Below are 25,087 nucleotides of genomic sequence, written 5' to 3'. Positions count from 1 at the left end.
GTGCAACAAAAATGCTTTATTTGATGCCAAGGGAATTCAAAAGTTTTGTGCCCAACTCCAGAGCTTTAAAAATGTCTTTTACTGGTGACATTTCATATTTTCTGAGTATCAGGTGTATTCAGTGTACCCAGAAGTATCGGCCATGGAAGGTGAAGTGTTAGAGRTGGACATTGAGGGTTGCCAAAAAGGTCATGGGAAGCGTGAGAAAGGAGGGAATCCAGCATGTCTTTAAATAAGAGGTGGCAACAAAAGGGTCAAGCTTTAAAACATATTAAGTCATGGAAAATCTGCTTTTTACTTCATTGGAATTATAGCTTCACACTATTTGTGTCAGTGTTCATAGAATCATGGAATCAGAAAAGAGCTCTTGGCCAAATTCAGACAGAAGAAGAAAATACACAGACTGTGGAAGAGGGGACAGGCTACTTGGGAGAATTATAGGAATGCAGTCAGAGTATGCAGAGATGCTGCGAGCAAGGCTAAGGCCCAGTTGGAATCGAGTCTGGCAAGGGATGTCAAGGACAACAGGAAGGGCTTCTTCAAACACATCAGCAGCAAGAGGAGGACTAGGGAAAATGTGGGCCCACTACTGAATGGGGCAGGGGCCCTGGTGACAAGGGATACAGAGAAGGTAGAATTACTGAATGCCTTCTTTGCTTCAGTCTTCACTGCTAAGGGCAGCCCTCATGAATCCTGTAGGCTGGACRTGAGGAAGAAAGTCCGGAGAAGGGAAGACTTTCCTTTGATTGAGGACGAAAGGATTAGAGACCTTCTGGGCAGGCTAGACATCCACAAATCCATGGGCCTGGATGGGATGCACCCACGGGTACTGAGAGAGCTGGCGGACRTTGTTGCCAGGCCRCTCTCCATCATCTTTCAAAGGTCCTGGAGAACTGGAGAGGTGTCTGAGGACTGGAAGAAAGCCAGTGTCACTCCGGTCTTCAAGAAGGGCAAGAAGAAGGACCCAGGCAACTCTAGGCCAGTCAGCCTCACCTCCATCCCTGGAAAGGTGATGGAACAGCTCATTCTGGAGGTCATYTTCAGACATAYGGAGGAAAAGRAGGTGATCAGGAGTAGCCAGCWTGGATTCACCAYGGGGAAAWCCTGCTTARCCAATCTGATAGCCTCCTATGATGGAATGACTGGCTGGGTAGAYGAGGGGAGAGCAGTGGACGTTGTGTACCTTGACTTCAGCAWGGCTTTTGACACTGTCTCCCATAACATCCTCCTAGATGAGCTCAGGAAGTGTGGGTTAGACGAGCGGACAGAGAGGTGGATTGAGAACCGGCTGAAAGGCGGAGCTCAGAGGGTCGTCATCGGTGGCATGGAGTCCATTTGGAGGCCTGTGGCGAGTGGTGTCCCCCAGGACTCAGTACTGGGTCCCATCCCGTTCAACTTTTTCTTCAATGACCTGGGTGAGGGGATGGAGTGCCTCCTCAGCAAGTTTGCTGATGATACCAAGCTGGGAGGCGTGGCTGACACACCTGGGGGCTGTGCTGCCATTCAGAGAGACCTGGACAGGCTGGAGAGCTGGGCAGAGAGGAACCTCCTGAGGTTCAACAAGGRCGAGTGCAGAGTCCTGCACCTAGGGAGAAATAACCCTAGGCACCAGTACAAGCTGGGGGCTGACCTTGTGGAGAGCAGCTCTGCAGAGAAGGACCTGGGAGTGCTGGTGGGTGAGAAGTTGACCATGAGCCAGCAATGTGCCCTTGTGGCCAAGAAGGCCAATGGTCTCTTGGGCTGCATTGGGAAGAGTGTTGCCAGCAGGTYGAGGGAGGTGATCCTGCCCCTCTATTCAGCCCTGGTGAAGCCTCATCTCGAGTACTGCATCCAGTTCTGGGCTCCCCAGTRCGAGAGAGACATGGAGCTACTGGAGAGAGTCCAGTGTAGGGCTACAAAGCTGATCAGAGGGCTGGAGCACCTGCCCTATGAGGAACGGCAGTGAAAGCTGGGCCTCTTCAGCCTGGGGAAGAGAAGACTGAAGGGGGATCTTATCAATGTGTACAAGTACCTGAAGGGAGGGTGTCAGGGGGACGGGGACAAACTCTTTTCAGCTGTCCCATGTGACAGGACAAGAGGCAATGGGCAGAAATTGAACCACAGGAAGTTCCGCCTGACTGTGAGGGGGAATTTCTTCCCTGTGAGAGTGACAGAGCMCTGGCACAGGTCTAACATGCTCTAGGTGACCCTGCTGAGCAGGGAGGTTGGACTAGATGATCTCCAGAGGTCCCTTCCAACCTTACCGATTCTATGATTCTAAGGTTGGGTCACCTAGAGCATGTTAGRCAGGGCTGCATCCAGRCGGGCCTTGAATATCTCCACAACCTCTCTGGGCAACCTGTGCCAGTGCTCTGTCACTCTGACAGTGAAGAAATTCCCCCTCACGGTCAGGCTGAACTTACTCTTTGAAGTTAATGATTCTTGTATAAACTATTCATCATAGTTATAAAATATCTCTGCAGTATTTACTTTAATCCAGGATCTTTGTAGTATGCTGTCTTTAATGGTACTAGGATATATAAAAATGAATAACTGCAAAACTTTGCCTAGATACTGTCATGCACCTATTCTTCATTGCAGTATATTATGAAACATTGAAATCAGATAAAATGCATTTTACAAGTTTGAAAAAATGAGATAAGAGTAGCCTGATGCACCATCAGTTTGTGCATGAGTCTTTCAAACTGAAATTCTCAAGAATCTTTATAGTTCGTGCCTAGCTAAGGATCTCTGTTGTGAGTTGAAAATGCAGGCTGTCTTTTTTTAATTATTTATTTATTTTTATTTTTTTTTAAGGCTTTCACTCAGCCAACACTGTGTACATCTGTCCTGCTGGAGTAATATACTGGATGTGATTCCAGCAACATGCGTATCTTTTTCTAGTCACGTTTTCTGCAAATGAATAAGATTTACTGAACTGATTCAATAATAATTATTTAATTTAATCATTTCCTGAGAAAATGCTTTAACATTTTCCTTGAAAATTTGAAGGGCCTTACTGAAGCATTTGAATAATGCTTTCAGCTTGTGCAGTGACTCTCAAAAATCTGCTATAATTTGTTGCATGTATGTTTTTATCCAAAAGTGTAATTGTACTCTAATTGAAAACTAGAATATTTATTCTGAAAATATACAGTCTGCTATACAAATGGTAAAAACAAACAAACAAACCACATAAGGCCGTCATTAAAATCTTTTTTCTTTTAATATTTATGTTGGCTAGAAGTTTTACAGTGACTATATACCATCAATTTTTTTTTTGTGAATCTGTTAATTTATTCTTGTGCTAAGTTAATATTGCTGTTCAGTAAGGGAAGTGTCCTCAGTTTATGTTTAAGTCAGTTTAAGTCTGCACCATTTCCAGTCTGCCTGGAGCTAATTTGATTGTAGTAACATTGGAGCAGGTCTCAGAGTTGGCCTGATTTTGTACTGCTGGGGTAAGAGTTCACGCTGTAGGACATGTTCTGCTTACAGAGGATTGTCTGTATCCTTTGCAAAACACTACGCTGCTCCTGAATTACAGTCTTTCTCATCTAGCTGTTCACAGAAGCTCAGGATATTTGGATATCAGTTTGGATATTAAGGATGGTACATTGGATTTTAATTTTTCCCCTCTGTGACATTTACCAGCTGTCTGTAACATGACTAAAACTATAATATCTGTTCAATCATTTACACTTCAAACCTGCGTCAGCTGRGAGTCCGTATGATCTCCTAGTCCGTGGAGTATGTGAAATTGTTTGACTTAACCTGCTTTCAGTGTGGTCTAAATTAAGTCGGATTGCCTTGCACGTGCCACAGATGGAGTATTCACATGGTTATTGCTGCTGAGTTGAGGCGCAGTAACTTGTGTTTGACAGTATAGTTTAGTGCAAGTCAGCCTTGGGGAGAATTTGGTATATACTGCTGCAGTTAATGGGATTTTCGTTTGCATGTGTACACTTTGCTTCTAAGGGTCCTGCTGTGGGTAGTATTGAGGTGAACTGTGATGGTTTCCTTGGATATTGGACATTAGAGCTAGTCTTGCAGAAGATAGCATTTCAATAAATGATAGCAGCAGCAAAAGTGTGAACAGCATAAAAAGTTCCATGAAGTGACTCATTCAAAGGGTGGCCTTTTGCCTTTGAAGGCAAAAAGTAAACAGCTGAAATAAAAAATTATGAAAAATGCCGATAGGCTATGCAAAAAGGGGTATGTTTAAAATCAGTATCATGCCTTACCCTTCATTATCAAGTTATACTTACCTTCTCCCAGCCATAAGCAGATGAAATCATGAGAYGATTCAGATTTTTTTTTTGAAATACTATGTTTTAAGCTAACATCTATATAATGTTTACTCTTCAGAGTCTTTTAAACATGAATTGTGAATACTTTAGTAATTAGTTTTGTTTAAAGCTACTTTTAGCAATGAACTCTGGGAAATTATTTTTCTAGTCTGTATTTGGAGGGTTATCTACTCACGTTTGTAATACTTGATGACTTCTTTCCCTAAAGATTTCACTCAAATACAACTCTTGTGACCAATTAATCATCAAGATATTTACATCAGGTTGATGACCTGGTTGTTTGTACTGTGACAGATCATTTAACCTTGCCTGTAAAATGAGGATAGTAATGCATAATTTAAAGGAAAATGTGAGGCACATCTAAATAAAGCTTGTAAAGTGCTTTGAGATCATCTGCTAGTACTATATTATTGTAGAGTACAGTATGTGTTATGTWTTTAAAGTAGGGTAAGCACTTATGTACTCAAGCTGAACCAGTCACTATAGATAAATCCTTGTTAACCTTGCCATCTATACAATCTACCGCATCTCTCCTGATCACAGTCCCAGCTGTGTCTTTTGTATTCCACCGTAGAATCATAGAATCAGTAAGGTTGGAAGGCACCTCTGGAGATCATGTAGTCAGTCCAACCTGCCTGCTCAGCAGGGTCACCTAGAGCATGTTAGACAGGGCTGCGTCCAGGCGGGCCTTGAACATCTCCAGAGAAGGAGACTCCGCAACCTCTCTGGGCAACCTGTTCCAGTGCTCCATCACTCTCACAGGGAAGAAATTCCCCCTCACATTCAGGCGGAACTTTCTGTGCTTCAATTTCTGCCCATTGCCTCTTGTCCTACTTGCTGTGTTTGTGAAGTGTAGCATTGCAAGTTCTGGTGGTGTACATTTGTGCCCAAAAGTAGTTCACTGCCAACTTGGCAGCATTGTGGAGATGCTGATAAATAAGCATATGATGGGAAAATTCTGATGCAGGAAATCTGTGAGTACATTAGTCTTGTCACCCTTCCATGGACTTTCACCGTTATCCTATTCAATAAGCAGAGCYCTTGAAGCTGTGTCAGAAGTCCCACTCTTAAGTTAATGTAAACCATAACATCCCCCACCCCCTATAGTAAGCTGTATGCAAGTAGTCTCATAAGGGTAAGAGTACTCTTGCTAGCTGTTTCTTAATCCTATTATAGGTTTTCGTCTAGTTAAGCTATCAAATTCAGCAGTAGTGAAACAGAAACATCCCTATTTGTTATAGTGGAAACATAATGCAGCATATGCCTGGAGGTTTCTGTATGCTAARTGAATCCACTTGGTTTGCTCAATTCATAAATATTTTGTCAACCCTGTGAAACTTGGCTCCAGTTTTGAAAGTCAAGCTGTGTGCTATTTCTTCCCAAGGTTTTTGTAATAAATTTGTGAACCTAAATTTTGCTGTTATACCTGCATAACCCTGTGATTGTTAGTCTGCCTCTTTAATACACATCAAAGGGTAATGGCTTTGCAGAAATGTTACAGAGAACATAACGTGACCAGCAGCACAGTTATATTTATCACTGTGATAGAGATTATGTATATGAAAAAAAATATGCATTTGATTTTCAGAGTCTAGAGTTCTCAGTGTTGATAGTGACAGAAGAAAGCATATCTATTTTTAAACTTAATGAGTCTATAGTACCAAAAAAAAAATAAAGAAAAGGACACAATGAGAAGTTTGACCACTGCTTTTCAGTGCAAAATAGTCATTTTTAAAATATATGGGTTTTGTATGACTTTTCAAAAAAATATTTGGAAACAATTTTCTTGAATAGTTTCTTACTAAAATCTGTTTATAGCAATGAGAATCAAATATAATACTATCAAAGCAGTATCTGGCCTAGGCTTCTGTAACAAATCACTTTAATCACATTAAGCAGGATGATCTGTATATCAGGTTGAAGGTTTGATAAGTTGTACCAGTTGCAAATAAGGCTGTTTTTGTGCACAATGACAGCTTTGTTATTACAGTGTATTTTTGTATCCCCAGATGCTATGTTGGCCAGCAGTATCATTGGAGAATGAGAATGATCTCAGATGTTCTGTACAAGTATACTGTGCAACTAATGCAACAGAAGCAGTGCATCAAAGATCATTGACTACYGGTTTCTTACTTTTTTCTTTTCTCTTTGTTTATAATATGGTCCTAACAAATTATAAAATAATTCCTAACSTGTTGTTTGGAATTCAGTACAAAAGCATTGGTATCAGGTCCCTGAGGGCGCTAGTAGGCCTTTAGTGACCTTGACACTTTGGGTTAGGCCTCTGACTTGCCGTTAACTGTGGGTGGATGAATAGCCATACCTGCATGGTTGGTGTCCTGAGCCACTAAGGCTTACAGAGGTTCAGTATGCTTTGGTGGCAGCTATACAGCTTCTGGAAATTAAAATCGTGTCTGCAGGTATTATAGCTCTGTGACACTACTCAGTTGCAGGAACTGAAGATGCAGTTCAGACATAGCCAATACCACTGCTTTGGTCTTGAAGCAGTGATAGTATCTGTTTTTCTTGTATTTGAAAATATCTGTAGTTCTATATTCCTATTAATAGAGGTCTGACTGCACTATATACAAGGAATGACATGGAGAAGTGACATAATCTTGTTCTTGGGCCCTTTTTTGTTTTCCTACCTGTTTTGACCTACTGCTCTTAATTCTAAGGGTATATAATGTGCAGGGAAGCTGAAGGAACTTAGTACCTTCAAGAACTCTGCTGCTTTGTAAAATGTTGTTGAAATCGGTTAGTGACCCCAAAAACTTTTGGTGTGGGCAGGTGTTGAAGGAGAAAAAAGGAACAGATGGAAACTGATAGACATCCCACTGCTGTCTCATTTTCTGGGAAAACTAGGCTAAAAATAAGTTGAAAAACTTGGGAACTGGTGCTGCACTGTAATGAGTGGCCAGGTCTTGGCAGTCATGCCGAGAGACTGACTTGGCAGTCATTCTCCCTCATTCTSTCTCATCTGAGGAACCTTTAGGTGGACTCAAAGATCTACAATCTTCCCCAAGTATGACTTAAAGCTCCTAAATCATCTTCTGAATCAGAGCCTTAGAACTGTAGTGTAAGGAACTGTTGCTGCATTTCTGATATAAAATGATACTCTGTTATTTCAACAGTAGGCAAATATATATTAAGACTGGATTAAAGAAAAATACATTTGAGGAAATCACGTGGCGGGGGGGAGTGTTTCTATGTGTAGTAGTAGTGTGTGCATACCAGGGGTTTGTTAGGGTTCTCGGTTCAGCCTATGCCTTTTGTTAATATAATATGCAATAGGGTAACAGTCTGAGTTGGTGGTGGTGTCTGCTAACTTCTTTCCTGCTTGTTTTGGCATTCYGGTATGGACCATCTTACTGACCTCAGTCTGCCATGCCTTGAAAGAAGGCTTCAGTCAAATAGAGGCTACCAAGGAAGCAACTCAGTTTGTGTAGTGTAGTAAAATAYGTCCATCAACCAATGTTTGAATACCTTCTCTGTAAAAAATATCCTTCATGTTGTTCAAGGGATACTGCAAAATTTACACATACACCGCTAGCAATCATAGAAGCAGGAAGGGCTGGGGGGGAGCATTGTGCAGATATGGGGATAACGCAAACAAGTACTCACTCCTTACTGACTATGGGTTGGGAATATGAGCTTTACTTTAGCTTAGAGAGCCCTGACTAAATACAGGTATAAAGAAAGCATGTGTTGTGAATAGGGCAAAAGATACAGTGGTAACCTGAATGTCATGATTTGATCTTGCTGAAAATACCTAGACATAAATAATACTATCACTTTGTATTTTGACTATATTTCTTATTTTTCATTCTTAACTTTCTTGGTCTGAGAGAAACAGGAGAATGTGTGCTTTGTGCTCCTAGACAAAATGTGAAACTGCAAGGATAGGATGAGCTGTAGTGCATTTTAAGCACGCATACTGCCAGTGAAATCATGCAGACACTTTTCAGACTATCAGCTGTGTGAGCACAGAGCTTGAGAACCCTCYTTTGGCAAAATAAATGATATGTCACTTCATATTCTGATTTACTAGATTTTAAAATTGTTTCCATAATACTAATGTAAATAACTCAACCCTGAATTCTCTGATTTAAAGTACTCTGATATCATTACATTTTAGCTAGTTCAGAAAACCGGTAAAGTTAARCTGAGCAAAATTATTTCTTGCTTTTATGAGCTCTAATGATTTTCTTCAAACYTGAGATGAAGGTAGATGCAAACATACTTCTGAAATTATTCTGCTGTGTAGAAGTTAAAAATAGAAGTTTAAACTCACTCTAGTTCAGTCACTCTTACAGGAATTGGCCAAGTAATCACTTGAAATGCTATGACCCGAGTTAAGCAGCAAGTCAGAACTAGATGATCAGACAGAGTTCTAGCCTTAAAGCTCAGAGATTTTGGAAAGTTATATGCAAGCACTATAAAGTGAAAATAAATAGCTGTATTTTTACCTTTTTATCTTTGGAAATTGGGTGAGATAATTAGAAATCACAGGAAAATATGTGGCATTCCAGTGAGAATAATTTCTTCAGTGGTTTGCCTAAGGGCTTCTGATACCGAAATAGTAACAAGACTCAAAGTACAAAGAAGGTTGATTTAATATTCCTTTAGGGAAGTGTCCTGAAGAATATGTAACAGTTTGCTTCAGACAAGAAAATGTGAACCCAAAGACATTTTCTAAATACCACATTCTTCCAAGCATTCACGTATAATTGCACGATAACCTAGGACAATCACATTCTATTGTTAAAGAAAATTATTCTCATGGCATCTTTGAACAGATGGGAAAAATGTGGTGTGTATTAAGGCCAGAACAAATTGGCTTTCTTAGAAGAGGTCAGCAGATTACAATAATCTTCATTAGCCAAAATAGACCATTAGAAATTTGAACTATACCTAATACATTTCTATCCAATCTTTTAGAATATTTAGCTAACTCATAGAGGTTATACTCAAGCTGATGACATTTGTATTGGACATGACATTTTCCTACTTTGAAGTTACGGTTTAGGGATCAGTGTTTCTAATATTGACAACTAATTGTTCAAAGGATGCAACATTTAAAAATGAAATCTAAAAAGTAAGAACAAAGAATATCTTCCTTTATGATTTTCTATGGAATTTTCAGTATTAGTAATATTTGACTCTTCCATATGTAGAATACAAATAATGTATAGCAGCAGTTCTAGAAAGAAAATGCACTTSAAATTCAGGGAGTTTCTTGAAACTTTTATTACTGTTCATTAGAAATTTTTGTATTGTAATGAATTTTTCTCCTCGAGTAAATTCTAGCACTTTGTCCAATCTTTAAYACAGGAAGTTGGGTTGCATTTTGAGAGATCCTTTGAGGCTCATACAGTAAAAGATTTCAGAATTTCAAGTTTAAAATATTAGGAAAACCATTCTGAGTCATATAGTTCCCACATCTATTTACTGTCATTGTTTYTAATATTAAGGATATTTGCATTAAAAACAGCATCTATTTTTCCTTAATCTCTCACTCTTATTTGTTTGTAAAGAAAAGTATAACTCCACCATGGTTCTATGTCTGTAACACGCACATACACACACACATATGTATTTTGACATGACCTCTAGTTTTATTACTTTTGGCCTTGGCTGTCTATGTGCCTCATTTTATCTTTACTATTTTCCTTTATTATTTTTTTTTCAGGAATCAATATGTTAAATTCTATTAGAAATATGGGTGATGGGGCTGCTGTTGTGCTCCAGCATGTTTTAATAGCTTCCAACTGATTAAATTTTGAATTCTCTGCAATTGTAGGTGGTAGCCAGAGATTTATGAATTTTTTTCTTCCTCCTCAAGTGCTCCATTTTTTAGGWGGTGTTCATTTATGCCTAGTATATCACCTTATAGAGCTATTAGATTAGACATTCAAAAATACTTGTATTGGAAATGCACAAAGAAATGCTATCAGGCTGTTTATGTATTCCTTGCAAACTCCATCAAAAATGCAACTAAGAAATTGTTCTTTTATTAGCAGTGTAATGCAGTTTATGCTGTGTATGCCTTTTAACTCATATCTAAAGTAATTTTTAGAAATTAATTTAAACCTTTTTATTCACTGAGTTTGATTTTAGTATCTCTTGTCCTTAAAAACTTAAGGAAATGTATTTGTAAATTATCAAGAGGATAGCAGGAGACAAAAGCAAAATAAAATAAAATTAGTCTTTATTTTTATGTCAGTCTTGTCTTGATATGTTACAGTGCTCTGATGTATGCTTTTCTAATACCTTAGCTTTACTATATTTTTGTCCTAGAAATTAGCCAAATGGGAGAGCAATTTTAAGAACTCTGTTATGTACTTAATAGTTAAAGATTATCTCAAGCAATTTAAAAAACAGTTTAAAGTCAGTTTTTCCAAAGTAGTGCGGATGAGAGCCCTGAACGTACATCTGTTTTACTGCCTTGCCTTCCTTTTGTTCATCAATATGAATATTTTAAAATGTTTCTGAACTGTATTGAGTTTTGAATTTAAATGTGTTAAATTTTGAAACATCTGTGAAATATGAACAATGATGTTCTCGGTTGACAATTTCTTTGAATTCACTTTTGTTTGTCTAGCAGTAGAGCATTAATATCTATTAGCATATTGTCTTGTATATTAACAAATTGAAATTTGTTTTTTTTTCAGGTTTTTTGAATGATTCAGTTACTAAATGCATTGTGGCTTTACGCTTGACTGTGGTAGTGAAAACCAGTACCTGCTTGTCTGTGGGAAGCCATTCAGATAGCTTCCCGTGTTCAGGGAAAGGAAAATGTATCACACAACCAGATGAGGTAAGGTAAACCTGTCAAGATCTTTGTGTAGAGTGGAAATTACATGGTAATAGAAGTCCAGGGTAAAATGTACTGATACTCTGAGTGCGTGCATTCCTTGCTGCTGTGTGATAGGCTGCAAAAGCCCATAGATGTTACTAGATAATAAAAATGCATTTCTTTGTCATTTATAAAAATCAAGTACTTAAAAGTAAGAAAATCCCTAAAATGCAAAGAGTCAGACACTGTCCTGGCAGTAAAAACAAGTATTCAAGTCAGGTATCTGGTAATGTGTACTGCAGCTGACTCTTACTGTACAAGAGTATTTCTTTGTGAGATGAAAAGCGTATCGTGAACATTCGGGATCCCCAATCTGCAGATCAACAGGTTCTGATATGTGAAGCTTCAGCCTTCTTTTGGGTTTAGGTCTGATGTAGGCTAGTTCTTCTCTCTTTATGTGTCTTAATAATTGGCCTCCTCACAAGTTACTGAATAGGGCCCTGGAATTGTCTGAGTAGAACTGTGGGAAGAAACAGAGTGGAGCAATCTGATGATGTTTGGAAATTGTCCTGTCTTTATCTGAGTAGGGAACGTATTCATTTAGTTGTCAGTGTACAGTTCTTTCCTTTAAATAACTCTATATTGAGAGACTACGATGGAGATAGAAACTGCACCGGCCACCATGTATTTTGTGTAATATAGTAACATAAAAAAATAAGAACAGAATACGTTAAATTTTCAGTCTGAACACTGCTTTTGCAAAACCAGGCTGGCCTACATGAGATCATGTATTCTCTATTACTTTTTATATATGTTGATTTTATTTCATGAATTAAGTCATTTGCAGCACAAATATGCACAATTAATCTTGGGTTTCATTAATATTCATTTGAGAGATAAAAGCAATAGTAACTGTTGAGTAAATATTAACAGCTGTGAGCCTACTGCGAGCACAGAAATTTTGATATATTTAAGGAATTCAGTGATAGTTCATCTGCTACCATTTACTGATTTAAATTCTCAATAAGTATGTTTGGTAGAAAAATGACAATTTGGATTGTAACAACAGTAATTAAACTGCTGCAGTATCTTTATATATATGACAGTGCTAACATCTGGAATAACTGAGCATCATCTTCATTTCTCAAAAGTGAAATTTTAAAATGCCTGAGGTAACGTGTGAACACAATTACTGCAAGAAGCTTTTAGAAGTAAATGCTACCCTACCATACCGCTTGGCTGATAGCCAGCAAAGTTATTCATTCAGATACATATGCACTATTTCATAATCCAGTTGAGTTTTTCTGCTTTGCTAAATTTAATGTTTTTCTTTTAGAAATTTAGCATTTTGGATTTGATTTATTGAAATAATGTTAAAATTACTATATGCAATGATATATTGGAATGTCTTCTATTTTTCCATTTTTGTTGAGTTGAGAGGTAAAGGCTTTGATAGTCTTATTTTGTTTTCTATATTTCATATTGTTTATTCATTCTTAGTCTCTAATTACTTTGTCTTACTCTGCATTATGTATCACAGGATAAAAGTTATTAATGCTTGTATCTATGTGGAGGCTTTAATACCTCTTTTTATTCTGTCTTTAAGGAAGATGCTTATATTACTTACATTGCCTTTAATAGGGAAACATGTTTTATAAATCTTTGAGACAGGATTTAACTTACAAATGAAATAATTAGAAAGGAAGACAAATTGACTTTGTGTCAAGAAAATGGAGCTATTATAYTACTCCAAAAAGAGACTTTCACATCACCACTTTTAGTCTTAACATTAGAAATTTTGTAAGTTAAAACTAGAACAGTTAGTGATGGAGGAGCCCCTCTCATGCAGACACAGACTGTTCTTTTCCAGAGCGCTCTAGCTGGACAGAAGTCATGAATTTTTCATGATCTTTCTGCACCTGGTTCTTTCTTTGAACCTGTGTATAATAACAAGATAATTTATTAAGATTCTGTTTCTGACATACCATGTGCTAGATTATAGTTAACTGACACCTGTATACCTGAAGTTATGGGACATAAAGAAATCRTGTTAAAGTCTATTTCTAAGAGGCATCTTCCAATGCATTGTAGTCAGAGAGAACTAGAATTAGCAGTTTCCTTGATATCTCTTCCTTTTGAATCAAATTTCAAGTTCAAAAATGTAACTGCTTTTGTGTTTACTGTTAGAAAACTACTGATTTTTCTAGAACCTCAACAAATGGAAGAACATCTCCAAAGCCTGTCTTCAGTGCAGTCAGAGCTGGTCCATGTAGCCTTCCATGAGCAGGGCTCTCACTAAGGCCTCAGATACAATGTTTCCAGATGTTGGTAATTTATGACCAGCTTGCTGCTCYAGGGAGAATAAAAATGTCATTTTATATGTTCAGCCACAGTGTTTTTTCAAATATGTCAATTTTCCTTACTCTTTTGCGGATTAGTTACTAATACAATTTAAACCAGGAAACGGATTCAGACACAGCATAAACAACATAGTTAAAAATAGAAGGTGCCTGTTTCATTAAGCAGGGTGTTTTTACCAGTTTAACTCATYTTAGGTAAGATAGCCACTAAAATGTCATAATGATTTCCCCAGTGATGRAGCAAACAACCATCAAAATGACATGCTGAACGTATAGCAACGATTGTATGAGTTTCCCACAAGATGCATCTTCTGTATTTCTTTTTTGCTGACTTGAAATTTTAATTTTCTTTAGCTTTACAACATGCCCTTAGTGATTTGCTGTTTGTTTTCATCTATAACTCATTGTGTTTGTGCAATCTAGTCTTCCAGGATGCAAAGCAACTCGGTAGGAGAAGGCATAAAAGGCTTAATGCCATGAATAAGCTAAGAGCTACGCTGGCCCGTAGTCATTACTTCCAGTGCCAAGAAGATTAATAACCATCTTTATGTTTTTATGTAGTTCATAGTTTTATTTCAAATCCAGTTTAATGCTAAAGAATATGGTAACACATCTGCTTAATGGAAAAGTTAACTGTAATTAACAATCTGCAGTAAAACAATTGTAATAGCATATTGTCTTTGGTGGAATGCATAAAACTRTAAACAAACAAATTCTGGCCTAAATTGGAAGTTGCTCGGTAATGTAGTTTTTACTCATTCCTTATTGGTTAAATGTAAGTTGGCCTCTACTCAGCTAGATGATTTTAATAGAATGTAGACATAAYAAAGTTTTTAATGACAGATTCTTTTTTCAATTACTGCTGTCATTGAAAAGAACAAAAATTCAYCACCTTGTTCCAAGTTCTGTGAAGTGAGATGATGCTGAGTCAAAGTGGTACCATCTCCCATTCTCTTCTTTGTGTGAACTTTGTAGCTCTGTTTTGCTGCTGGGCTTGATGTTCTTCCACAGTGGTAGTGTGGACATGTCGGAAAGATRATACTGGTCATGGCATCATCACAGTGTGAATATCAGTTTCACCTTTATATATACAGCTTTACACCAGATCCTCAAACAATTTAGTTGTGAATGAAAAGGAGAAACCTTAGTACGAAGCCCAGAGAGAGAGGTTTTTGTGTGTGTGCGCGTGTGTGTGTGTGCGCGCGTGTGTGTGATTTCTGATTCTGCATAGACTTTTCAGTGGAGTTTTGAATATCCATTGGATTTGAGAGSCATAATTCTACTTAGTCCGTGTGGAGACATAGTCATTTCTCCTACAGGCATCCCATAACTTCAGCTCACCAGTTTAAATGTGGAAGAACAGACTATGCAAATACGAAGTTTTGGTTGGAATTGAATTTGAACCCTTGAGATTAATGTGAAAATAACTAGCCTCTATTGCAGTGACATACAACTGCTTGAATTGAATAGTGATGATTCACACATCTTCTATATGGGCTAGAAGTTTGTGGGGTAGATTCACTTGAGATATATATATATATATATATACATACACACATATATATACATATATATACGTGTGTGTGCGCGCATATATATGTGTGTGTGTGTATGTGTGTATATATATATGTATATATATATATATGTATATATATAAATAATGGATAATTTTAAAAAGCCCCATGTATGTGTGCAGCACACATCTTCAGGCAGACTTAATTTCTAAATACAAAATAGTCCTAAATACAATATGTATACTCATCTCAGAAAAGTTTTGTTCAAACATTATAGTAACTTACTGTAAGGATTTCAATGAATACTGAATGACTTTCTCAACAAGGGAAAAGTAGGCATTCATTTTGTTCTGGTCATCTTAAGGTCATCTCTACTAGAGTAAAAAATGATGAGCTTTTGTGGTCTGTCTTTAATCTGAAATTTAGAATCTGATGAGCACTTTATCACTTCTGCTTATTGARAATAGGAAAATAAATGTACTATATTTATAATAAGATGCTTACAGAGAACAGGATTGGCTAAAAATTATTATAAAGAATTTGTTTTATTGCCATTCAAAAGGATACATACCTTCTGTGTATGTATGAATTTACATTCCATAATCAAGTAAAATACACAGACAGACTGTCTATTGATAATAGATTATTGTTTTGGAATTTTAAGATAGAGACTTTAATACTAGCATGGCAGTGTGTAGTTTCTTCTGCATTTAGTTTTCCTCAAATATGCTAGCATATGTCACTTATTCAATAAAAATTTAATACCATCATGGGAAATACTATCATGGAATACTATATGGGAAAAGTGAAGRTGACATGTCTAATGAAAACCATGACACCTGATCTTCTCTACAGAATAACCTCTCTGTATATCAGAACTATTATCTGTCATAAGGCATTACTGTTTAAAGTGCTACAATGGTTTTCTTTTGCTGCTCTAAAAACCCATTTTGTTAACCGTGTTTTATGGTAAAATATTCCCACATATTATACTTCTGTAAAAGTATATTATCTAGGCTTTTTTTAATTGCCTATTTCATTAATATTGTTGAGCAAATGACTAATTGTTGCATTGTTTAAATATATTAACATTATAATAATTAGCTTTAGTTTCAAACACAAGTGATTAAATCTTATGAAGGAGCACTAGCCAACATACATGTTGAGTTTTTGTTTTTCTTACTCCACCATACATAATACAGACATTAATACTCTGAACATCTTGCATAGTGGAGAGCTTTACTTTGTTGGGAACACGAGGAGATGAAGAAATGTTTTCAGTCATATTTGCAGCATCCCAATTTGCTTTTTGCAAGCATAGTCCTTTTTACATAATTTACAACAAAAATCTGCTCAACAAGACAGAAATCTGCAACAAAAATTTGCTCATTCGTGTATATATTTCTAAACTTTATATTTGAGCACTGCTGCACTTAAGCAAAGTTTGCTCTGGAATCTGATCCAAACTTCAAAGCTAATCCAAATTTTTGTAAAAATTTTAATCAAAACATCTAATTCAGAGACTTACTTGACAAATTAAAACTCAAATGTCAATTCTCACTGGATCTTACATTTGAGTTTTAATTTGCAAAGTATGTCTCGCTTTCCATAGGCAATGCGCCAAATGAAATGTTGGTGCTATGCAGAATACTTCATTTACGTCATCCAGTAGATCATCATAGTTGTTGGTCTTAAAAGGTCCAACACCGCCATTGCACAGCTTCGTGCATGTCTCTGTTGCACTGTGATACATGATAAAGAGATGCCCAAAACCAGGGGAAAATCAGACTGCAACATTTACTGTTTCAGGTCCAGAAGTAGCAGAGATTGTATGCAGGGCTTGCTGGCTCCGCTGCTTGACCTGTGAGCATTGGAGTCCCTCCCTGCTCCTCGAGAGACTCTGCTGCAGTTTTCCATTCCTTCTAAAAGAGATTTTAGTGCAGGCAGAGCCATGTAGTTAGTGGCAGAGGCAATACAGGTGTGCCCATCTCTGCAACGAATGGTTCAGTTAGTGCATCTTGCTCTCAATGCCATCAGTGTATTTGTGTTTTGTATCGTTTTAAATGAAAAGAGCCTAAAAAGCTTGGAACATAACTATTTAAATTGAGGTATTAATCTGAGAATGACTAAGTATTCAAGATACCAGTCTTGGCTACGTAAGTGCAGAGGGATCTGTATTTCTGAGAGAAAATATGTGATATTTAAAAGAAGTATTCCCAACAGATCATGGTTAGATACTTGAATACCAAGTAAAATTTGCAGGTAGTATCTAAGAACTATTAGAAATAAAATTTTAATTTTATAGAGAATTCTAATGTTTAGCAAGATATAGAATTTCCCACTTTAATTATACGCTCAATTGTACTCTAAAGAGTATATTTATTTTTATTTGTATACATTATTATTCTAGGCTTCAGAGTTGTATTTATTTTAATATCTGATACATTATTTTGATAAGGATGGTAGTTCTGTAATTCAGACCTGATCATTATTTCTATAGGCTAAAGAGCATAACTATTTTATGCTGATTTATCTCCAGTAACTTTATAATGACTGACAAAAAATGGAAACTGCACATCAACTACAAATATATAAAATATATAAAAATGTAGGAGATTAGTCTAAAACGGTTGATTTATTTCTCTGAAAGTCATTAATAGAGTTAAAATTAATATTAAAGTTATTCCTCTTTGAACTCTTCTATTTGATTCCTTTGGCATGATATTGACAGTAAGGAAAGGCGTACTGTGTCCGTGGCATCTTAGGGGAATTTTTCCCATTACAGAGGGAGTTAGGCTAGGTGATCTAATTAGGAATTTGACTATGAATCTGTATTAGACATTATATTTGTAACATGCACGTATCTTTGCAGTTCATCTAGTCTTCTAGATGAGAAGAATGGAAGGAAAATGGAGTATACAGTTAGGAATGGAGACTGCTGGTAGTACAGTTCATGGGCTTCATCTGTACTATTTTACTATACTATTATAGGAAATCTGGGCACTTTTGAAAGTGTTCCACTGTTTTGTTTCAGTATCCACTGTTACTAGACCAGCCTTTTGTGTTTGTCTCAAAGTTTTATAAGAAGAAGTCGGGGGGGGGAGGGGAGAGAGAGAAAAAAAAAAAGAAAAAGCAGAACTGAATATGCTGTGTGAAGACATGCTGTGTAGCACAACAAAATTCATGTTGTATAGCAATTCTTGTGGTTGTCTTTCCTGAATCATCTACTGTGATATTTCATAAATCTTTGTTTTTAAAACACGATAAACCTTTCTAGAAGTACAGCCCTGTATTTTGCAATAACAGGAAAACTACCTTGACGGGTGATGCAGTTCTTTAACTACATTTCAGTGAAAAACCTATATGTGGTGTTAATGGTTATCTTAAGACATCTGAATTTGCTGATCAAGGAAGGCAGATAGAAGGGCTGTGCTTATCCCCTTCTTTCCTCCTCTTTGTACATGTTTTAAGAAATAATGCTAACTTGTGGTTAGTATAGTGTCTCACTTTGCTCATCCGGAATAGGTAAATTATGGAGAAAGCAGTTGGCTTCACTGCCTTACAGAGAGCAACCTCGATTTTGTAGTTAAGCCTAAACCTAACACTCCATTCCAGGAATGACCATGTGCCCTTGAAATGAATAACAGAGCATCAAAAAAGAGTTAAAACAGCTGTGAAGGATGCTGTAGGAAATGTGTATGTGCACTCTTTACTTGRGTCCTGATCCTATGCTGTGCTCAGTGGGTGCTCTGATGTTTTGAGATATTGAGGACAACATTTATTTTGAAACCACTGATAGCTGTTGTCTTTAGGGACCAAAATGACCTATGAGTTGATGGGTTTTCCACCAATGCTCTAGGGAAATGTGCAAATACTTACWATACATTTTGCTAGTGGTGCAGTTCTTAGACAAAAGTGATGTTTCACCCTGCCAGCCACCTATCTGTACAGCTTATGTGAATTATCTTCAAAGCAAATTACTATGTTATATGAAGATAGTATTTTTTTATACAGTTATAATATTTTTTGACTGTGTTTTTTGCCTGCCTGTCTTGCCTTTCAGTTGAACTACAGCCTTATTTAGAAACCTGTCATTGCTAACATATGAGAGAGATTCAGAGCTGTTTTGTGAGCAGACTTGGGCAAATATCAGAACATGCTTAGACCGCATGTTTAGCACTCCTGATAAATGCAAAATGATGTGTATGTTATTTTGGAGAAATGTTATTAATTCTTGTTTAGATTCAACCTGTGTAATATTTTTAAAGAAAGTATGAGATCTTAGGTTTACGGAGTACAGTTTTTATTTGTATAAGGATTGTTATTTTCTTTTTTTGTTTAATGCACAGCTGTTTATTCATATAAAGCAAACATAAGTAAAAATAGCAAATATAATACTAAACCCATCTCTTTATTTCTAGTTCCATGCACATGCTAAGCTGTACTTTGCATTACAATGTTTGTGCGGAACAGCTGCGTTCTCACCAGTGCTGATCTTGGCTTTGTAACGTATGGGAGAATGAGTGATGTTGCCATCTAGTGTTTAATGAACAAAGAAGGAAAGCTATTTAATCTAAATGGGTACTGGAGATGAGAGCGCTTTCTGTATTCCATCCTAGGAGATTTCCTCAGCAACTTTAGATTTAAAATCTAAAGATTTTTTAAAATCTAATTTTAAATTATTTTATTACTAACAAAAATGAAGAATGCCATGTTATGCCTACTAAAGGTATTTAACAGATTTCTCAAATAGATGTACTGCTATTTTATCTTTTATTAGACAATGAGTTTAAAAAATGTACCAAATACATTCGAAGATGACCTCTTTTAGCAGAATTGAAGGTGTTTGTCAGGTTTTATTTAAAACTCCTGAAGTAAGTCTCTGGGACTCCAGCTCTGCCCTTCACACATAGAGGTGCATCTCTGTAGTACGATTTTCTGCTGATAGATGCAGATGTTACTTATTTTGGTAATTATTCCATTCTATAAATTCATATTTATTTTGAAACAGAATAATTCCATTATTTCTGGAACAGAACAAAAAATAGGGTGAAAAAAAGAAAAAAAAAAGTTTTTGATGTATTAGGAATGTGATCCCAACCTCCTTCCTTAGATGAAATTCCCCAACATCATTAAAAATCTTAACTGAAGGATTGGAGCAGGTTTAGTATTTTAGTGGGTAACTTTATGCAGACATTTATGTTGATGGGTTTATGGCAGCTCCTGTGGTTTTAAATAGAATCAACGAAAACCTCTTTCTTCAGTAGAGTACTTGATGAAAACAGTAATTGCAAATTCATTGTGAAGTACATATTCTCCTTGTTTTTAGGCAACTTTTTTCTGTGACTGTGACGATGAGTATCTAGGTGCTCTATGTGAAGAATTTGATGCTTGTCGAAGGCAGCCCTGTCGGAACAACGGAACCTGCATGGATCTAATACAGAAACACGATGGAAAAAATTTCACATGCAGTTGCCTGYCTGGTAGGTATTATATTACGCTTTAAATAATGCATTTTTGTTTTAACATTCTGTACGTGTCTTTTGCAGAGAAGTGAACCGTGCATCTTCAGATACTAGGAAAGAAAGAAACAGAAAAATTATGAGAACACAAGGCCAGTTTTTAAAAGGAGCAAAGGTTCTTCACCTGTGAGCAATGCTGTTGAAAGCACACTGCCATACAGCTGAACCACAACCTAATGAGTGAATTATTCATAATGGTTAGAATTTTAGCAGTAAGAGATGAGCAAAGTAGGAGTTAGTTTGCTCCCTAAAATCAACTTTTCCTTAATCTGTTTTTTTAATATGTGAATATGTATTATAACCAACCTTTCAATAAGTGTGGCTTCATTGTATCTAGTAAATACTTTTTTTCAGATGCACTGGTCAAATGGAAATTTTTTTTTTCTGAACTATGCAGCTGCTGTATTGTTCCTCAAAATTAACTTGAACTTTGCAGGTGTTTTAGAAGTGCCAAGTCTAAACTAAGTAATTTGTGAATCTGATTAAGGATCAAGTATTTGTATTCTTTGAACTTACTATATGAAGATTTCTTTTAAAATTTTGATCAAAATGAATAGAGACATTTTAATTGGAATTAAACTAAATATGATGGTCATAGTTGAATGCTGGAGGGTAAATTAATATTACATGCTGATGGAAAAGCCTTCTTACAAAATGGTTGTTACAGAAAACTCAGTGCTATCTGAATCTTACATTTCAAAGACAAACTCAGTTATCATAATAGAAGAGTCACTTCAAYGTATATTTTCTAAAATTATTTAAAAATAAAAGCAAGCTAAGAATAAGACCAGTGGTAGCTAATTTATTTTGCTTCCAACAAGCATTTTGCCAACCATTTTCAGCTCTGTAGAAAATCTGAGTAATTTACCGACTGTTAAATTATGAGATTGTTAACTAGTCAGTTGATATTACAGGAAAAGGGAAGAGAACTTATTTGAAAAAAAGGAAGATCCTTACAGGRTGTTTTTCTGCAGAATATAAATTATGTTATAAAAATCAGATTAGGAAATTAATAATTTAATCAGGTTTTGGCAGCTGTCTCTAAATGCTCATTGAGTGATATGGTTTAATATTGGGTGAGTATTTATGTGGATGAAATGTATGTAGGAGGTACATGTAGCAAATATACCGTTATTCTCCATCAAAAGAGGGGTCATGAYGTGAATGTGTTTCTATATTCCTGTAAGATGGAAATATTCTTACCTGGTACGTTATTACACAGTCAGTACAGACTAGAGAAACTTTCTAGCTACTATTGATTATGTTRAAGTACCAGCCTGAAATATGACTGAACCAGAAGCTGGGGGATGCAAGTGGTGCCTTAATGTGACTACCATGTACTTTCATCTAATTGTTTTGTGAACTCCATAGTTCACAGCTTCAGTCACGGCCAAAAAAYAATGAGTTTACCACAAATGTACTTGTTATGCCTTTTGGACTTCCACTCTCTCTCTTAACTAGAGAAACTACTCTGAATGTGCAACAAAGAAGTGATGTATATTTGGATTTTTATATAAAGACCTGAATTTATAATAAATCTGCTGTGGAAATTAGATCATAAGCTCACTAAGTGTGTGTATATATTCTGTTCTATTTCATAAATGTGCGAATGGATCAACTGTTACTTTACCAGTCTATGCAAATACAGTTGAGTGATGATTTAAATTCTAACTGCAAAGTACATTTAAAGAGAGGAAGATCAGAGTGGAGCAAGCCTGAAAGTTGAACAATTTGAACAATCTATACTGCTAATGTCATGCCAAATATAGYTGATTTGGCATTCTTTTAGATTTTGACCTATTGCTTCTAACTARAAAATAAAAAATTGGTTTTCTTTTTATGATTATTTTTTATACCCTTTTCTAGATAGATACGCTGAAAATTCTTCTACATCAAGCATTATTTGTTTACATTTCTATTTTCAAAATCCCTACATCAGAAGAAATACAAAAATGATTCTAAACCTATTTAAGTTGAAAACAAAAGTGCCAAACTGTGGTCTGGGCTAAGTAACTGCAACTTCTATTTCTTCAACAATGTGAGAAAACTCATTGTAGTTGTATTTAAYAAATATTGTTTTTCTTAAAAAATGTTCTCACAAATCTTTGCTGTTATTGGGCCTAACTGCTGACTTTTCATGAAATTCTCCYTGGAATATAGCTTTCCTGTCTTAATTTAAAATATTTCTGACTTAGGTAATTAACTGACAGGACTTGCAAAACAACGGCAGTATATGCTTTCTATTAAAATTCTTGGGTTTAGTTTGGTAAAGAAAGCTTTGGGGGGAACACTTACRATAATTCTGCTATGCTTACCAGAAAGCTTAAGAATGTTTCACTAGGAAAACTTAAGGTTCCAATGTTGTACAGCTATCTTTTGCAGAGTAACATAAATATAATTCCAGCTTATATGTGAGACTCCAAACATGGTTATTGCTTCCATTATTACACTCAGGTCAGATCTGTGATGTCTACTGTGATTTTGCAAAKTCTAGTGCATTGATAAAGCAAATATTATACAATTAGTATAATGATTTAAATGCCTAAGTATTTTTGTTTATTATAATCCCAGTGTATATTTATTGTAGGTAAGAGTGTTACTTGCTTAAAGTGTGCAAGGACTGGAATATCATATAAGAAGTTTGTCTGAGTGCAGGTAATAATACATGATAAAGACTGTGGTCTAATTTCCACATTGTAGAAAAGAGAARTAAGTCCAGATACACGTGGTTTCATCTTGGTGAATGAAAACCACACAGTGCAAAATTGCATCAGTTGACTATAACAGAGCTGTTCTCATCTGTGGTCTGCAGATACTCTTCAGTCAAAAGCAGTTTGGGGCAAAATTCATAATGGCTTTGGTTGCTATAAGCTATAGATATGCACTTAGTACTTTCAAATGTGCTTAAGTACCCAACTTTGGCCAGAAAAAAATGGAAACCATGTGCTCWGAAAACACTGTTGACAGATATCTGCATCATCAAATGCTTGCTTAATTTTAAAAATTTGGACTGTCCATTGTTTCAAGAGCTCCTTATGTGTTAAAAAGGCAGTTGCTGTTAGGAACAGGCATTTCAGTTGCTTGCTTGATGAAGTGTTGACTCATGTAGAAAAAACGTTAGATTGATACCAGGAGTTGCCTCATAGAAAGGAAACAGTGAGTAAGTATATGCCAATTTCTTGAAAATATATTTCTGTTATATTTTTGGAAATGTATTTCCATTAAAAAAAGATTTTCCTAAAATACTGTAATTTGTGCCTTGTTAATTTCATAATTATTTTTTTCAGTTTGTCTCTAGAAAATTTGTCTGATCCTACTTGAAAACAAATTTTATTATATCAAAAGTCTGAACATGTCTTTCTACAAAAACTGTCCTGCCTCCCATGGTGTAACACAAAGCTTACATTAGATTAAATGAATGTATTTGATTTCCGTATGTGAAGGCTTTGCTATGAGTGATTGAGTTCCCCTGTAATCTTCAGTAAGCTAAGTGTAGTTAACTTCATTTATTATATGCTTGAACTTACAAGGTGCTCCATAACTTCAATGCATTATGTTTATGTTTAGCTTTTAAGTATTTTAAAATTTTTCTTCATTTTTTTTTAATTGCAAATGTCTGTAATTACTGGCTTAATCATTGTTAGCTTCAGCAGCMTGGTATTTCCACCCATAGTTTTGTTTTCTTTTCTTTTTCATAAAATGGTAGCTTTTTCATATAAGTTTCTAAAAGATCTTCTTCATTGGGTACAAAAAATTATTAAAAAAATGGAAAATAAAAGTGTAATTATTGTAGATGCCTCCATTTGCAAGTTTCAGACCCATTAGCACATGGAAAGTATTGTGTTATTCTAATCCTACTACAAGGAAATGTGAAGATTTTTAACAGCGCAAAATCAATAGATGTGATGATTCTTAAAGTATATCTGACCAACAAACTTTTTTCTAGGGTGATTGCTTAGAAACACATAATTTAGAGTGCACATTTGCTATTAAATTCCCATATAATATTTTCTTTCAGTTGCAGAAAACTTGCTGTCTAGATAATAATAAGATGGAACATACTTGTTTTCACAAAGCTGACATAACATATTATCTCTGAGTTTTGCCTCAAGCTATTCTGACAATGGCAGAAAGTCAGGATACTTTTAGCAAGCTGCAGAGCAGCACGATCACTTGCCTCTTTCTGTGCCACCATTTCTTTGGGTACAAATTGAATTCTAGTGTAATTTTTAGCTGTCATAAACTTGGTAACAATTTGAAAATGGAAAAATGTTTAAATGAGTTAAGCATATTCAATATTGTGTTATGGTTCATAAAAATAATCAGCTGAATGTACTTGAAAAAATAGGAAGCCTGTAGATGCAAAAGCTTGACGTAGTTTTCTGTAGTTCTTTATTGCAGTGTTTGTAAATTTTATGGTAATTTGAGACCCATTAAAATTACAGAAAATCACTGCCTCAAAGAGTAAAGATCTGTTTTTCAGTTATGTTTTTTTCTCTTGAGTTTAGTTAYAGGTGTTAATCCAGATAAAACAGAGTTTCCTTTTCCAGGATTCATTGCAGAAAATAGGATCGTAATYTAGCTCTGCATAGCATGTGAAAAGTAC

General features: G+C 36.0%; 1 protein-coding gene across 1 annotated transcript in view; it reads left to right on the top strand.

The window, feature by feature from the left end:
* The window catches only part of DNER (delta/notch like EGF repeat containing), an 86,284-nt gene that overhangs the window by 19,256 nt on the left and 41,941 nt on the right, over positions 1-25,087 (top strand). Inside the window, exons 5-6 of the mRNA XM_085298694.1 lie at positions 10,961-11,106; positions 20,289-20,442. Of these exons, the coding sequence (XP_085154820.1) occupies positions 10,961-11,106; positions 20,289-20,442 (300 nt within the window). The remainder of the gene's footprint in view (positions 1-10,960; positions 11,107-20,288; positions 20,443-25,087) is intronic.

This window comes from Rhea americana, unplaced genomic scaffold (assembly GCF_003343005.1).
Source record: "Rhea americana isolate MKP2758 unplaced genomic scaffold, rheAme1 scaffold_14, whole genome shotgun sequence".
Taxonomy (NCBI): Eukaryota; Metazoa; Chordata; class Aves; order Rheiformes; family Rheidae; genus Rhea; species Rhea americana.
This window is presented reverse-complemented; position numbering and strand designations above follow the sequence as displayed.